This window comes from Pelodiscus sinensis, chromosome 1 (assembly GCF_052426305.1).
Source record: "Pelodiscus sinensis isolate ZL-2025 chromosome 1, ASM5242630v1, whole genome shotgun sequence".
NCBI classification, from domain to species: Eukaryota; Metazoa; Chordata; order Testudines; family Trionychidae; genus Pelodiscus; species Pelodiscus sinensis.
In genome coordinates, this window is record NC_143052.1 from 349312375 (window position 1) to 349329036 (window position 16662).

Sequence of the window (16662 nt, forward strand, 5' to 3'; positions counted from 1 at the left end):
ATTATGGAAATATGCATCTGAATATGACTGCATCTGTGCTTTATGAGAAATACCTCATGCAAAATATCACTGGAAAAGTTGTAATCTAGTGAATATGATTTTCCCATTTATACGTATGTATCGTCTTTGTAGCTCACTTTAGACACAGAGGCATGGTGAGGGTGTTATGCGCCTGGGGGCAAAGGCCAAATTTGCGCCTCCCCTCCTCCGCCACCGTGCGGCGGAGCCCCAAATTTGGTGTTTGGCAGAGCTCGACCTTGCGAGGGGGGGGGGGGGAGCTTGTACCACGTCTTCTACTGCCCCCTCCATTTTGGGACTAGGCCACATGCATTATGTAAATATGCATCTGAAATATGCACTAACCCACTGGCGGAGATGGAGGAGGGTCGGGCTGGGCGAGGAGATGGGCGGAGGAGGCTCCAGCCAGCAGCAGTGGGCAGAAGAGGAGCAGGTGAGCTGAGGGATGACAGGGGGAGTGGAATGGGACTAAATTGGTGCCCCCCTAGCGTGGCGCCCAGAAGCAACTGCCCGCCCTCGCTACGTCCCTGCTTGGGCATGTGGAGTAGACTCCTGTGTTATTAACATTGTGAGAGCCACTAATGGTACTTCAGGCCCCATTAGCAAAGAGACAATGAAGCTTAGCCTGCCTGTGGACACGTGGGTCAGCCCACGAAGTATGGAGACGAGGTCTTGCAGAGACATGTGACCGTGTCGCCGGATGCTGGAATCCATCTTCAACCATGGACTGTTCCATGTGTAGCTAGGTGGGGTGTCAGACTAAAACCAAGGACTTCCGCCTTATGAGTGAGGTAATGTAGGAGATCAGGTCCCCCTGGCTACCCACCCAAGAGGACTGCTGGTAACATTGTAGACTGAGCTGGGGGCCTAGACTGAAAGGCTGCCTGTGTGTGAAAGATTGTCAGAACAACTTTGAGAGGGAGGTAAATAGTCTCTTTCGTGGATTAAAAGGTTGTGCATTTGGGTGCTGAGGCAGGTCCCTGTAGCCGAGCCTTCCCAGAGCTGAGTGGATCCCAGTGTCTGTATTTCACTGCAGAGGGCTGTGACCCTCTGTCTGTCAGTGCTGGAGGAGGCCTGCAGGCCTGGCTCAGCAGCACAGAGTCGAGGGGAGCCCAGGAGGGTCGGGGAGACGGGCCCAGTGATAATTCAGCCGAAGGAGGGCTCAGCGACTGAACTCACCACAGTCGTCTGCATTTTCCTTGCCCGTCCCCGTTCCCAGCTGCGTGACCTCACATGCACGGTGCACGGGAGATCATGGCGCATGGAGGATGACATTTAGCAGCAGAGGTTACCACTCTGACCCATGTGGCATCACACTCACGGTGCACGTGAGCTCACCCCAGCGGGGGTGGTGCAACACACTCTGCATCTGGCTTCTCAGCAGAGCTGTCCAAAAAGTCTGGACATATTTTTGCAACATTTTTAACAATTGAGGGGACTTTCTCCCAGGGCTGGCTCCGCTGAGGGGCTGCTTTCGAAGGTCAGTGATAGATTTGGACATGATCTTGGGGAATTTTTTTTTCAAATGATGATTTAAAAAATATTCAATGCAGCTGTTGGGAAGATGGATGAGGTTCTTTTGAAAATGTTCTTGTGACATTTTAGCCCACTCGGGGGCTGGTTGCATAATAGCCCGATTTCTTTGTCAACATTTTTTCTGGTTTCCAGAATTTGGACTTTTTTCCCCAATATTATTTGAAAAATCAGAGACTCGGGACCATTTTGACTCGTTAAGATTTGGCCCCTGGTGAATTTTCAAATGCACCACTGAAGGGTACGCCTACGCCGTTAAATGTTTATTTATAAAGGAACAAAATAAAGGTGAGCACTAGAGTGGGTTAAAACAAGCAAATACATACAATAAATGCAAAATCCTCGGTTCATGCCGGTAGCATGGACGGAATAAACTGCTGGCTTAAGTCAAGTCTCTGGATACTTCCAAATGATTGGAAGGGTCCCTTGGTTCGATAGCTCCCATTGACATAAATCCACAGTCCAGAGACTTGTGCCGTGGACGAGTGGGAGCAGGAAAGAGGCAAAATGGTGATGATGCCAAGGCCTCTTTCACAGCTTCTGCCAATGGAAGGAATCGTGTGGAAAAGTACAGCGACAAGATGGCGTCCAGTCACATGACCCATCCTTGGGGCACATCACCTGTCCATGCACGACTCAGTTCTTTGCAGGGGGAAGTCACTGCCCACGTGACAGTCTGAAGCTACCCAGGAAGGCTCATGAGAGGTGGAGGGCATCTCCCAAGGCCCAGTGTCTGCCAAGTGCTGACTGATGGGCCATTTGGCTTCAATAGTCCCTTCACAGTAGGCTGGCCAAGCCTCCTGTTGGTGTCTCCCTAAAGCAAACGTGAAATACACGCAGAAAGCCAATGCTCGTCACTTCAGACACACCAGTGACACATGCCGGCAAACAGCATAAGCCTAACCAGCGAGCTGTGAGCTTTCCATAAAAGTGGGCTTCTTCCCTGGCCTTCCTCCAATGTATCCTGTCCCTGTTCCACCCCTGCCTGCTGCTGGCTCCTCCCCCCACGGCTCACCCCTAAGGCAGGAGAAAAGTGGGGGGCACAGCCCCCTGGCCTGCGCTGTTCTGGTGCTCCTGAGCCAGGGAGAGAAGGCAGCTGGGCCTAGCAATGTCTCCCAGGGTAAAGGAGAGGTCGTGGAGCTAACAGACGGCGCAAGGGTGTCTCCTAGTCATGTATTTATACTGTAAAGGCCACACACCAAGGTGCGGTGCAAGGGACTTGGGGTGGGGGTGCCCAGGCTCATCCAGTACCCTGGTTCCCCTGCAGCCTTTTCCTACCCTCCTTCTCTCCCTTAACTGCCCACATTCCCTGGGCTGCTTCCCATCCCCCCCTGCACCTTCTCGGCCCTTGTTTCAAGGCCCATAGCCTGGGGGCTATCAAGCTGGAGCCTCTCTCTCTCTGCTCCTCTCAGCCTGCCCAGCACTGCTCCAACTAGGGTGTTCCTCCCTGGGAACCTGCCCCTGCTCCCTCCTTGCTCAGGACCCAACTGCCCACAGCTCTGCTGAGCAGCTCCTTATAAACAGGGCCATCCCAGCAAGCTGCCCTCTGATTGGCTGATAAGTGTCCCTCCCATTGGAAGGGGTTCTTTCCAGCCTGCTTTTAATCCCTCCCTTACCAGAATGGAGCAGCCGCCCCACTGCACTGTGAAATTAGCTGGGGTCCCATGGATCTGACCTCTTTTGTTCCTTTGCCTGTTCCTTTCCCCGTCTTTTCATTTATCCCCTCCTTTCCAGGTACAAAGCACCGTGTCTTCAATTTACGGTGCCAGTGAATGGGAATAGCCTCGAGGCTGTAGAGGTTGTGATTGGATTCCACACCTGGCCTGGGAACACAGGGCCATTGGTCCAAAGTGGGGGTAGCACAAGTCCCTAGGAGAGAGGTATAAGGGCTCCTATTGCTGCTGGCCGGAAGAGGGGTTAGGAAAAAATACAGTAGTGGCCTGCACTGGGTTGTGTCTGTGTCCGGGAATGCATGCAGAGCACTGACGGTACCCACAAAATAACGACTGGGTAAGCAGTGTGTGCTCTTTTGAATGGGTCACAATAAGCTGCAAATACCCTCTTGCCGGGAAGTCTGGGGGGCAAAATTGATGAAAAGGCCATTGTTGTGGGAAAAGGATCTTGTGAGCAGTTCTCCCTGCCCCCTGGAGCTCCATCCGAAGAGTTCCAAAAATCAGTCTTGTGTTGCACCACCATCCTTGGTCTGAATTGACTTCTATTCTATTCGAGACGGGTTCACCACCCTTGAGTGGCTAATGTAGGCATTCGAACGTGCCAATGAAGCCCGGGATTAAAATATCCTGGACTTTATTTGCATGGTCCCGGGCACTGCCGTTTTTAAATGCCCGGTAGTTTGAACTACCTGCCCGCGGCTGTTGACAAAGCCTCTGTCGAAAAAGGCATGCCATGTAGACGTAGCCAAAGTGAACTGCAGGGAGTTGTGCCACACCCCCTGGAGAGATAATTTATTCCTTTCTTCAACTACTTTCCAAGCTACGGACATTGGCCTTAATTCTGAACAGCTCCCAACATGCCCTGGGCACAGGGCTGGCCTTCCCATGAGGCGTATTGAGGCGGCTGCTTCAGGTGCCAGACTGTAGGGTGGAGCCACTAGGACCCAGAGTGTAGAAAATTGTGTCTGCTGCTGGTGCAGATGTATTCTCCCTGCTCGGAGATGGTGGAGTGCTGTGCTGGAGGAAGGGGAGCAAAAAGAACAGGAAGACGGCAGAATTGAGACCTTTCAAAGTTTTGGCCCAAGCGAGGGGACATGGGGGCATCATTTGAGAGCCCTGCCTCAGGTGCCAAAATGTTGTGGGCCGGCCCTGTCCGGGCACAGTGAGGGGACGGGAGCACTTCAAGTTCAAGGCTTGGTCCCTGTTTAATGGACTAGACTCAGCATTTCAGAAAGTCTGGGCTGAAGACCATGGTCAACAGCTCAGATGCCAGGCCCTGGGGCAGGCTCGGCATGAAGGGCGAAGAGCGTCAGTGCAGGAGACAGAGCTCACTTGTGGTCTGACCTGAGACTGTGAAACAGACTTCCCAGAGCAAGGAGCCCTCCCAAACCTCTGTGTGCTCCGCTTCACAGGCACAGGGCATGTCTCTCACTGGCCTCCTCTCACACCGCTCTGCCCCACACATTTCCCCCGGACAGGGCAGGGGAGGCAGCATGTGACAGGCGGTAATGTGAGGTGCTACCGGAAGGAGCTCACACACTGTGGTGAGGGCGCATGGTATGAAGTCCTGAATGGAACAGACTGGAACAGAGCTGTGCAAGGGAGCCAGTGGTATCGCCTCAGACCCATGGCCTGTAAAGGTCGGAGCAGCCTCAGGGCTGCTCTAAACAACACGTGCACGATACATCCCCAAGGCCCAGGACTCCTGCTGGGGATTGTGGGGCCCAATGACATTCTGACCCTGCTCCTTTGCTCCTGTCTGGCCCCCAACATAGCCCTGCCAAGGACTGGGTAAGAGGCAAAGAGTAGGACCTGGCCACACCAGCTCACACCTGGGGAATCCAATCCACTGGCTTTTTGTGTCCTTGGTGCTGCCAGAGCAGCCCTGCTGGAAAGGCCAGCATCACAGGAGTGACTGATGGTGGGGAAGAAAGCTAGTGTGTGTGTGTGTGTGTGTGTGTGTGTGTGTGTGTGTGTGTGTGTGTGATGGAGCCAGGCCACGGGGGAAGTGGCTTTCTGGCTTAGACAATAGAGCATTGCCAGGAGATCCAAGGTTGAGGTTCATCTGTGGTTACAGGCAGGGCATCCTTTCAGAGCCGGCTGCTGGGCAGGGAGCTCCGTCAGGCCCTGCTCTAGGGTGTGGCTCCAACCTGACTGAAATTCTTAGACGAGAGGATTTTCCCCTGGGGAAGCTACACAGAAAGAGGGAACCAACCCCACTAGCCCTAATGTGCACAGCTAGGTTGCACAACACCCTCCTGGCTCCATACCCTGGGGCTGGCAAAGCAGAGCAGGCCAGTGAGAAGCAATCTAGGGCCAATCTCCTTGCTCCTTCAGGGCCTTGGACTAGCACAATTAGAGGCCACAGTCCCCAGAGAAGGCCCTCTGGTGCACAGCTCCCAAAGGGCTTAGCTGAGATGAATTATAAAGTCCCTGCAATGTTGCCTGGACATTTCGCACTCATACACACACAGACACACACGGGCACAGCAAGACCGTGAGATGAGGAGGGGCAGGCTGGAGACCTACCAGGAGGTAGGTGACCATGTAGGGCTGTTTGAACGCATGGGGTGGCAGCAGGGAAAGAGCTGCTCTTTGGAAAATCCTCGGCATGAGGCTGACTGAAAGGGAGCTAAGTTAAACTGCAACTATGTAGCACTTTAAAGACTAACAAGGTGGTTTATTAGGTGATGAGCTTTCGTGGGTCAGACCCACTTCCTCAGATCAATATGTGGAAGAAAATCGGCCCAACCATATATACCAAAGTGATACAATAAAAAAAATGAACGCGTGTGAAATTGACAAATCAAATTTTAGAACAGAGTGGGAGTGAGGGGGGAAGTTTGGTGTCTGTGAGGTAATGACATAGGGGTGATAATTGGGGAAGCTATCTTGTAATGGGGGAGAAAATTACAGTCTTTGTTTAAACCTGTACGTAAAGTGTCAAATTTAAGCATGAATGACAATTCTGAAGCTTCTCGTTGAAGTCTGGAGTTAAAGTCTCTTTACGCAATGTGCATGTTTTCAGGTCATTGAGGGAACGGTCAGTCTGGCTGAAATGGCAAGCAACAGCTTTCTCCCTGTGAGAGAGTCTTATATCTGTTTTGTGTGCATTGATTCACACATATTGATCTGAGGAAGTGGATCTGGCCCACGAGAGATCATCTCCTAATAAACCGTCTTTAAAGTGCTACATAGTTCTGTCTTTTGTTTCAGCTAGACCAAACTAACACGGCTACATCTCTATCACTCAGTTAAACTGCAGTGTTTGTCACAGGCTTTGCAGACCGGAGGGGGTTCAGCGTTTGCAGTGCGTGTGATCTCACAATTAGAGCTAGGCAACAAAACAAATAAACAACCTCCCCACAAAACCAATTATTTTTTGCTGGATACTTTTAGTTTGTTTTTTCATTTCCCTCCCCTCACATTTATATTGAAAATGTTTCTCTTGAGTCGATGAAAAATCAACCCCCAAAGCAGGAAATATTCCCCTTTAAAATCTGTTTTCACTTATAATCTTTGTGTTCAGTACAAATAAATTACAGATAAGAGTCAAAGATTTTTACTCAAAAATATTTTTACAGAAGGTTTTGGGGAGTTTCTGTTTTAGGTGAGAGAGTGGGGGAGGGCAAAGATTTCATCTCCAAACCCGGGAAGTTTAGAGCACAATGAAAATTTTCTGCCAAAATTTCATCTGCCTTGAAAAATGACTTTGCACTGCGGAAAGTATTGGAACCAAAATGTTGATCTGCTCTGCTCCCAGTGCATCGGGAAAGCACATTGTGCACTGGGCAGAATTCCAGAATTTATACGATTTAAAAAAGGTACCCATATAAGATGTGACATCAAGAACGGCAAAGCTTTCACCCTGAAAACTAAAGCATGGATCCCAGTTTTTAAAGTGAAATGGAGCAGGTTAGTAAGGTTAGAAAGCACAATAAAATCCCTGCCTCAGACAGAGCTTCTGAACCCCAGACAGAAGGAAAGAAAGAAAGAAAGAAAGAAAGAAAGAAAGGAAGGAGAATCAGTGTTTCTAATCCCTTGAAGTTTTGGCTATTAACTATCTAGGTCAGTGTTTCTCAAACTCTTTTTATAAAGTATCCCCCAGTACCTAAAGTTTTCAGACACACAAAATGTTTTCTACTATTGCAACACATTTGTTTAAACAACTTAATCGTAGCAGGGCAGGTGATGAAATTTTTGTGTGTAAAAAGTATAAAAATAATAAAGCACTGTAAAACTTAAAACCAAAATTCATTTTTCTCCAAATTCAGTTGTCTCCCCAGACTTTTCTCGAGTACGCCAAGGGGACTCGTGCCACTGCTTGAGAAACACTGGTCTAGGTGATTTGACCTATGCACATGTTCTGTGATTCCTGGATTAATTACAAAGGCCCGGGCGAGGTGGAGGGATGGAGAAGTTTTTGTTGCTTACACACCAATGTTAGGAGTCTCCATAACTGGCAAAAGACTGGGATTTCTTATTGATGAGAAGACCTGTGATGTAACTAGTGATAGAGATGCAAACGTGTTAGTCTGGCCTAGCTGAAATAAAAGACAGAACTATGCAGTACTTTAAAGACTAACAAGATGGTTTATTAGGTGATGAGCTTTCGTGGGCCAGACCCACTTCCTCAGATCAATTTTCTTCCACAAATTGATCTGAGGTAGTGGGTCTGGCCCACGAAAACTCGTCACCTAATAAACCATCTTGTTAATCTTTAAAGTGCTACGTAGTCCTGTCTTTTGTGATGTAACTGACATCACTGAAATCTGGTGGGACTGTTTGCATGATAGGTATGTTCAGAAGACTGAACAACCTGTTTGGAAAGTAAAAGAGGTGGGTGGACTACGACGGAAAAGCCCCTACTCCCTGTGTGTGGAGTTGCTAATTACTCAGGACCACAGGGTCATGTGTCCTTAAGGACAAATGTGCTCCCTAATAAAGTCCAGGAGAGGATACTGGTGTGAATGGCTTCGGGAGACTGACACTGGAACTGAGAATCTTAAAGAGCTCGACTTGGGTATGCCCTGTGTTCTAGAGTAGCGTTTCTCATCCAGTGGTATGTCCCCTCTTGGTGTGCTCGGGAGAAGTCTGGGGGGTACGTCAACACAACTGAAATATGGAGAAGCCTGAATTTGTTTTTTAAATTTTACAGCATTTTTTACACCCCAAATTTTCATCGCCTGCTCGGCTACGATTGTGTTGTTTAAACAAATATTTTGCAACAGTAGAAAAAAATGTTTGTGTGTCTGAAAACTGTAGGTACTGGGGGTACTTATCATTTTTTTTTGGAAAAAGGGGTACTTTATAAAAAAAAGATGAGAAACACTGTTATAGAGGAGATCAATCTGAATCATAGACAGATCTTTCTGGAGATATTGGCTGTAATTTGCAATGCTTAAACAGTTGCAATTCTCTCTGGTTCCTTTTGCTCAGGCTAGAAGTCCCAGAGGGGTTGCTGTTTTAGTCTGTAACTTAAAAATAACTTTAAAAAAATGAGTGGTCCTGTGGCACCTTAGAAACTAACAAAAATATATATACAGTGAAACCTTGGTTACTTGGCACTCTGTTAACCAGAAAACTTTGTTAACCGGCATTGCCCCCAGCCACAATACTGTCACAACTTCAGGCTCACAGGCCTGGCTTGGTTTACCATGATTGGCTTAACAATTTTTTATTTCAGAAGTACTAATCATCTTTAACTCAAAATGGAAATGTGAGACCAACTTCACACTAAAAAACTACCAATATTAGAAACTTGAGTTTTACTGTTATTGTCAATTGTTTTTTCCTAGGTTGATGGGTCCCTCAGATAAGTGGAATTTTTAGATAACCGGAATGCCCTAATCCCCAAGCGTGCAGTATAACACAGGTTTTACTTTATCAGGCTCAGGCAGGTAAGAGAAGAGCTGGTAACCCTACAGGGTGGCAGGCTCGGCCCCAGGCGGAGTTGTACGGCAATGCCTGCTGAGCTTGTTCAGATTGTAACTGGGGCCGGTTTGTTTTGATCCGAGTTTGAGGAAAGGAAAGAATGAGAAAGTGTCGAAGGGGCATCAGATGTGAAATGATTCATCCCAAGAGCATCTTCATCGCGCACCTAGAGAGAGCGATGGAAAAGATCAAGGAATAGGTAGAAGGGATATTGGTGCATGGGATGAAAATTAACAACTTGAGGTTTGTGTGTGATGTAGTTATCATCGAGGAAGATGAAGAGAAGCTAGTGGGAACGGTGTAGGTGCTAAATGAGGAAGAGAAGCGGTACAGATTGATTATGAATATCGATAAAATGAAGACAAAGTTATTTGGAGATAAGGAAATAGGAAGGGAGATCAGTGTAGAAGGGCTGGAACTAGAGAATGTAGAGAAGTTCACATCTTTGGGGAGCAGCATGACATATGATCTAGAATGTAAGAAGGAAATAGTGACTAGAATAGCGAAAGAAAGAGTGAGTTTGAAGGCGATGGATAAGATCTGGAAAAGTAAAGCGATTAGCTTGGGAATGAAGCTGAGTGTCTTGAAAACGTGCATATTTACCAGCATGTTGTACAGATGTGAGACATGGGTGCTAACGAAAGATTTGAAGAGAAGGATATTGGCATTTGAGAGGAGTTGATATAGAAAGATCCTGAACTACGAGTGAAAAGTCAAGACCTTGGTATTTAATATAATGGATGGTCCGAATAGGAGAGGCAGACCCCACAGAGAATGGGGAGATGATGTAGTAGATTGGTGCGGAGCTAGTCTACAGAAAGTAAGGCACTCTGCAGTGGACAGGAAAAGATGGAAGGAAATAGCGAAGGAGGCATCGGACATCAGAGGGCGTTGAGCCTATGGTTGTAGTTGATGATGATGATGATGATTGATGAACAGCAAAAAAAGTGATAGAAAATCATATAGATTTCTCTACAGTTGTGGGATTCAAGAGTTAGTGAACAAGTAAGAATAGTTTTATACCTAATCAGTGTCCAAAGACAAATCCAGCCTTCCCTGAATTTAACACCTCTTTGTACATCAAAAGCCAAGTATGGGACACTTCCAACATTAGCACCAGTCCTACAATTGACAGGTACCTCCCTCCTCCGCCCTTCTTTTTCTGTTATAAAATTCCAGGCTTCTGTTATTCCTCTCCAGCTCATCTGATGAAGTGGGATTTGCCCACAAGAGCTCATGATTCTATACATTTTGGTTAGTTTCTAAAGTGCCAGAGGACCATTCGTTTTTAAAGGTACAGACAAACATGGCTACATCTTTTGGTCTTTTTGACACAAGATGTGAGAACATATTCACATTAGAGCCGTGTGGGTCTAATATTTATTTTTTTCTTCATGTAGGAATCAGATATTATTATTTGACAGGAGCACCATATCTAATATTGCATGGCAGGGAAAAAACTTCTGCAAATCGACTGACTGGCATATGCCGTAGGTCATGTCATTCTCCAATCAGTCCTGCTCTAACCCCTCTACGTTCCTGCTGACCGGCGTCCCTGGCCTGGAATCTCAGCACATCTGGATCGCCATCCCGCTCTGCATCATGTACATAATTACTCTGCTGGGAAACGGTGCTGTTCTCTTTGTGGTAAAGCAGGATGTGACCCTCCATGAACCCATGTACTATTTCCTCTCCATGCTGGCTGTCATTGATCTGGTCTTCTCCACGGCTGTTGTCCCCAAAATGCTGAGCGTCTTCTGGCTGGATGACAGAGAGATCAGCTACGAGTTCTGCTTCCTCCAGATGTTCTTCATCCTTTTCCTCACCGCCATGGAGTCGGGGGTGCTCCTGGCCATGGCCATAGACCGATACGTGGCTATTTGCAAGCCCCTGAGATATAAGGCCATCTTAACCAACCCAAAGATTGCCTTGATCGTGCTGCTGTCTCTTGCGAGGGGGGTGACGGTCGTGCCACCCTTAACCTGCCTTCTAACCAGTCTTTCCTACTGTAGAACAAATGTCATCCCTCATTCCTATTGTGACCATGTGACCGTGGTGGAGCTGGCCACCACCGACACATCAGTCAGCGACCTGTACAGCATCGTTGTGGCCACGGGCCTGGTGGGGGCAGATGCCATCTGCATCGCTTTCTCTTACGGCATGATCCTCCACTCCCTCTTGCGGCTTCCATCCCACGAGGCGCGTCACAAGGCCTTCAGTACCTGCAGCTCCCACATCGGTGTCATCCTGCTCTTCTATTTGGGAGGGATCATTGGAATGTACGAGCACATGCTTGGCATCAGCATTCCTCGCCACATCTTTGTCTTGTTTGACAACCTGTACTTCGTCCTGACCCCCATGCTAAACCCAGTCATCTACGGCATGAAGACCAAGCAGATCCGGAAACAGATCTTGAAGCTCTTTTGCCCAAGAAAGCTCTTTGCAGAGGTCACTATCTAGGAGGGCCACTGAAGGAGCCCCAGGATACAAGAAAATCCCTGTGTCGGGGCATCCCATATGCATTATGGAAATATGCATCTGAATATGACTGCATCTGTGCTTTATGAGAAATACCTCATGTAAAATATCACTGGAAATGTTGTAATCTACCATATATGATTTTCCCATTTATACGTATGTATCATCTTTGTAGCTCACTTTAGACAGAGGCATGGTGAGGGTGTTATGCGCCTGGGGGCAAAGGCCAAATTTGCGCCTCCCCCCCTCCGCCACCGTGCGGCGGAGCCCCAAACTTGGTGTTTGGCAGAGCTCGACCTTGCGAGGAGGGGGGCGGGGGAGCTTGTACCACGTCTTCTCCTGCCCCCTCCATTTTGGGACTAGGCCATATGCATTATGTAAATATGCATCTGAAATATGCACTAACCCACCAGCGGAGATGGAGGAGGGTCGGGCTGGGCGCGGAGAGGGGCGGAGGAGGCTCCAGCCAGCAGCGGTGGGCAGAAGAGGAGCAGGTGAGCTGAGGGATGACAGGGGGAGTGGAATGGGACTAAATTGGTGCCCCCCTAGCATGGCACCCAGAAGCAAATGCCCGCCCTCGCTACGTCCCTGCTTGGGCATGTGGAGTAGTCTCCTGTGTTATTAACATTGTGAGAGCCACTAATGGTACTTCAGGCCCCATTAGCAAAGAGACAATGAAGCTTAGCCTGCCTGCGGACACGTGGGTCAGCCCACGAAGTATGGAGACGAGCTCTTGCAGAGACATGTGACCATGTCGCCGGATGCTGGAATCCATCTTCAACCATGGACTGTTCCATGTGTAGCTAGGTGGGGTGTCAGACTAAAACCAAGGACTCCCGCCTTATGAGTGAGGTAATGTAGGAGATCAGGTCTCCCTGGCTACCCAGCCAAGAGGACTGCTGAGAACATTGTGGACTGACCTGGGGGCCTAGACTGAAAGGCCGCCTGTGTGTGAAAGATTGTCAGAACAACTTTGAGAGGGAGCGGGGACAGGTAAATAGTCTCTTTCGTGGATGAAAAGGTTGTGCATTTGGGTGCTGAGGCACATCCCTGTAGCCGAGCCTTCCCAGAGCTGAGTGGATCCCAGTGTCTGTATTTCACTGCAGAGAGCTGTGACCCTCTGTCTGTCAGTGCTGGAGGAGGCCTGCAGGCCTGGCACAGCAGGACAGAGTCGAGGGGAGCCCAGGAGGGTGGGGGATATGGGCCCAGTGGTAATTCAGCCCAAGGAGGGCTCAGCAACTGAACTCACCACAGTCGTCTCCATTTTCCTTGCCTGTCCCCGGCCCCAGCTGCGTGACTTTGCCTGCGCTGTTCTGGTGCTCCTGAGCCAGGGAGAGAAGGCAGCTGGGTCTAGCGATGCCTCCCAGGGTCGTGGAGCTAACAGACGGTGCAAGGGTGGCTCCTTGTCATGTATTTATACTGTAAAGGCCACACACCAAGGTGCGGTGCAAGGGACTTGGCGTGGGGGTGCCCAGGCTCATCCAGTACCCTGGTCCCCCAGCCCAGGGACCCTCTGGCTGCAGCCTTGTCCTACCCTCCTTCTCTCCCTTAACTGCCCACATTCCCTGGGCTGCTTCCCTGGGGGCTATCAAGCTGGAGCCTCTCTCTCTCTGCTCCTCTCAGCCTGCCCAGCACTGCTCCAACTAGGGTGTTCCTCCCTGGGAACCTGCCCCTGCTCCCTCCTTGCTCAGGACCCAACTGCCCACAGCTCTGGTGAGCAGCTCCTTATAAACAGGACTGTCCCAGCAAGCTGCCCTCTGATTGGCTGATAAGTGTCCCTTCCATTGGAAGGGGTTCTTTCCAGCCTGCTTTTAATCCCTCCCTTACCAGAATGGAGCAGCCGCCCCACTGCACTGTGAAATTAGCTGGGGTCCCATGGATCTGACCTCTTTTATTCCTTTGCCTGTTCCTTTCCCTGTCTTTTCATTTATCCCCTCCTTTCCAGGTACAAAGCACCGTGTCTTCGATTTACGGTGCCAGTGAATGGGAATAGCCTCGAGGCTGTAGAGGTTGTGATTGGATTCCACACCTGGCTTGGGAACACAGGGCTATTGGTCCAAAGTGGGGGTATCACAAGTCCCTAGGAGAGAGGTATAAGGGCTCCTATTGCTGCTGGCTGGAAGAGGTGTTAGGTAAAAATACAGGAGTGACCTGCACTGGGTTGTGTCTGTGTCCGGGAATGCATGCAGAGCACTGACGGTACCCACAAAATAACGACTGGGTAAGCAGTGTGTGCTCTTTTGAATGGGTCACAATAAGCTGCAAATACCCTCTTGCCGGGAAGTCTGGGGGGCAAAATTGATGACAAGGCCATTGTTGTGGGAAAAGGATCTTGTGATCAGTTCTCCCTGCCCCCTGGAGCTCCATCCGAAGAGTTCCAAAAATCAGTCTTGTGTTGCACCACCATCCTTGGTCTGTATTGACTTCTATTCTATTCGACACGGGTTCACCACCCTTGAGTGGCTAATGTAGGCATTCGAACGTGCCAATGAAGCCCGGGATTAAAATATCCTGGACTTTATTTGCATGTTCCCGGGCACTGCCATTTTTAAATGCCCAGTAGTTTGAACTACCTGCCCGCGGCTGTTGACAAAGCCTCTGTCGAAAAAGGCATGCCATGTAGACGTAGCCAAAGTGAACTGCAGGGAGTTGTGCCACACCCCCTGGAGAGATAATTTATTCCTTTCTTCAACTATTTTCCAAGCTACGGACATTGGCCTTAATTCTGAACAGCGCCCAACATGCCCTGGGCAGAGGGCTGGCTTTACCATGAGGCGTATTGAGGCGGCTGCTTCAGGTGCCAGACTGTAGGGTGGAGCCACTAGGACCCAGAGTGTAGAAAATTGTGTCTGCTGCTGGTGCAGATGTATTCTCCCTGCTCGGAGATGGTGGAGTGCTGTGCTGGAGGAAGGGGAGCAGAAAGAACAGGAAGAAGGCAGAATTGAGACCTTTCAAAGTTTTGGCCCAAGCGAGGGGACATGGGGGCATCATTTGAGCGCCCCGCCTCAGGTGCCAAAATGTTGTGGGCCGGCCCTGCCCGGGCACAGTGAGGGGACGGGAGCACTTCAAGTTCAAGGCTTGGTCCTTGTTCAATGGACTAGACTCAGCATTTCAGAAAGTCTGGGCTGATGACCATGGTCAATAGCTCAGATGCCAGGCCCTGGGGTAGCCTTGGCATGAAGGGCGAAGGGCGTTAGCGCAGGAGACAGAGCTCACTTGTGGTCTGACCTGAGACTGTGAAACAGACTTCCCAGAGCTAGGAGCCCTCCCTAACCTCTGTGTGCTCCGCTCCACAGGCACAGGGCATGTCTCTCACTGGCCTCCTCTCACACCGCTCTGCCCCACACATTTCCCCCGGAGAGGGCAGGGGAGGCAGCATGTGACAGGTGGTAACGTGAGGCGCTACCGGAAGGAGCTCACACACTGCGGTGAGGCGCATGGTATGAAGTCCTGAATGGAACAGACTGGAACAGAGCCGTGCAAGGGAGCCAGTGGTATCGCCTCAGACCCATGACCTGTAAAGGTCGGAGCAGCCTCAGGGCTGCTCTAAACAACACGTGCACGATACATCCCCAAAGGCCCAGGACTCCTGCTGGGGATTGTGCGGCCCAGTGACATTCTGACCCTGCTCCTTTGCTCCTGTCTGGCCCCCAACATAGCCCTGCCAAGGACTGGGTAAGAGGCAAAGAGTAGGACCTGGCCACACCAGCTCACACCTGGGGAATCCAGTCCACTGGCTTTTTGTGTCCATGGTGCTGCCAGAGCAGCCCTGCTGGAAAGGCCAGCATCACAGGAGTGACTGATGGTGGGGAAGAAAGCTTGTGTGTGTGTGTGTGATGGAGCCAGGCCACGGGGGAAGTGGCTTTCTGGCTTAGACAATAGAGCGTTGCCAGGAGATCCAAGGTTGAGGTTCATCTGTGGTTACAGGCAGGGCATCCTTTCAGAGCCGGCTGCTGGGCAGGGAGCTCCGTCAGGCCCTGCTCTAGGGTGTGGCTCCGACCTGACAGAAATACTTAGACAAGAGGATTTTCCCCTGGGGAAGCTACACAGAAAGAGGGAACCAACCACCCTAGCCCTAATGTGCACAGCTAGGTTGCACGACACCCTCCTGGCTCCATACCCTGGGGCTGGCAAAGCAGAGCAGGCCAGTGAGAAGCAATCTAGGGCCAATCTCCTTGCTCCTTCAAGGCCTTGGACTAGCACAATTAGAGGCCACAGTCCCCAGAGACGGCCCTCTGGTGCACAGATCCCAAAGGGCTTAGCTGAGATGAATTATAAAGTCCCTGCAATGTTGCCTGGACATTTCGCACTCATACACACACAGACACACACGGGCACAGCAAGACCCTGAGATGAGGAAGGGCAGGCTGGAGACCTACCAGGAGGTAGGTGACCATGTTGGGTTGTTTGAACGCATGGGGTGGCAGTAGGGAAAGAGCTGCTCTTTGGAAAATCCTCGGCATGAGGCTGACTGAAATGGAGTTAAGTTAAACTGCAACTATGTAGGACTTTAAAGACTAACAAGGTGGTTTATTAGGTGATGAGGTTTCGTGGGTCAGACCCACTTCCTCAGATCAATATGTGGAAGAAAATCGACACAACCATATATACCAAAGTGATACAATCAAAAAAAATGAACACGTGTGAAATTGACAAATCAAATTTTAGAACAGAGTGGGAGTGAGGGGGGAAGTTTGGTGTCTGTGAGGTAATGACATAGGGGTGATAATTGGAGAAGCTATCTTGTAATGGGTGAGAAAATTAGAGTCTTTGTTTAAACCCGTACATAAAGTGTCAAATTTAAGCATGAATGACAATTGTGAAGCTTCTCGTTGAAGTCTGGAGTTAAAGTCTCTTTATGCAATGTGCATGTTTTCAGGTCATTGAGGGAACGGTCAGTCTGGCTGAAATGGCAAGCAACAGCTTTCTCTCTGTGAGAGAGTCTTATATCTGTTTTGTGTGCATTGATTCACACATCTTGATCTGAGGAAGTGGGTCTGGCCCACGAGAGATCATCACCTAATAA

The 16662-nt window shown here is 49.6% G+C and overlaps 1 protein-coding gene across 1 annotated transcript; it reads left to right on the forward strand.

Moving 5' to 3' along the window:
* Positions 1-10636: 10636 nt before the first annotated feature.
* On the forward strand, positions 10637-11618 carry LOC149526010 (olfactory receptor 52K2-like). Its single transcript, XM_089779085.1, has one exon. It carries the CDS (start codon positions 10656-10658, stop codon positions 11616-11618), a length of 963 nt encoding a protein of 320 aa, XP_089635211.1. The 5' UTR covers positions 10637-10655.
* The last annotated feature ends 5044 nt before the right edge of the window (positions 11619-16662 follow it).

Bases quoted from the DNA above. Each gene is read 5' to 3' on its own strand.
- LOC149526010 (XM_089779085.1), top strand. From the start codon at position 10,656: ATGTCATTCTCCAATCAGTCCTGCTCTAACCCCTCTACGTTCCTGCTG.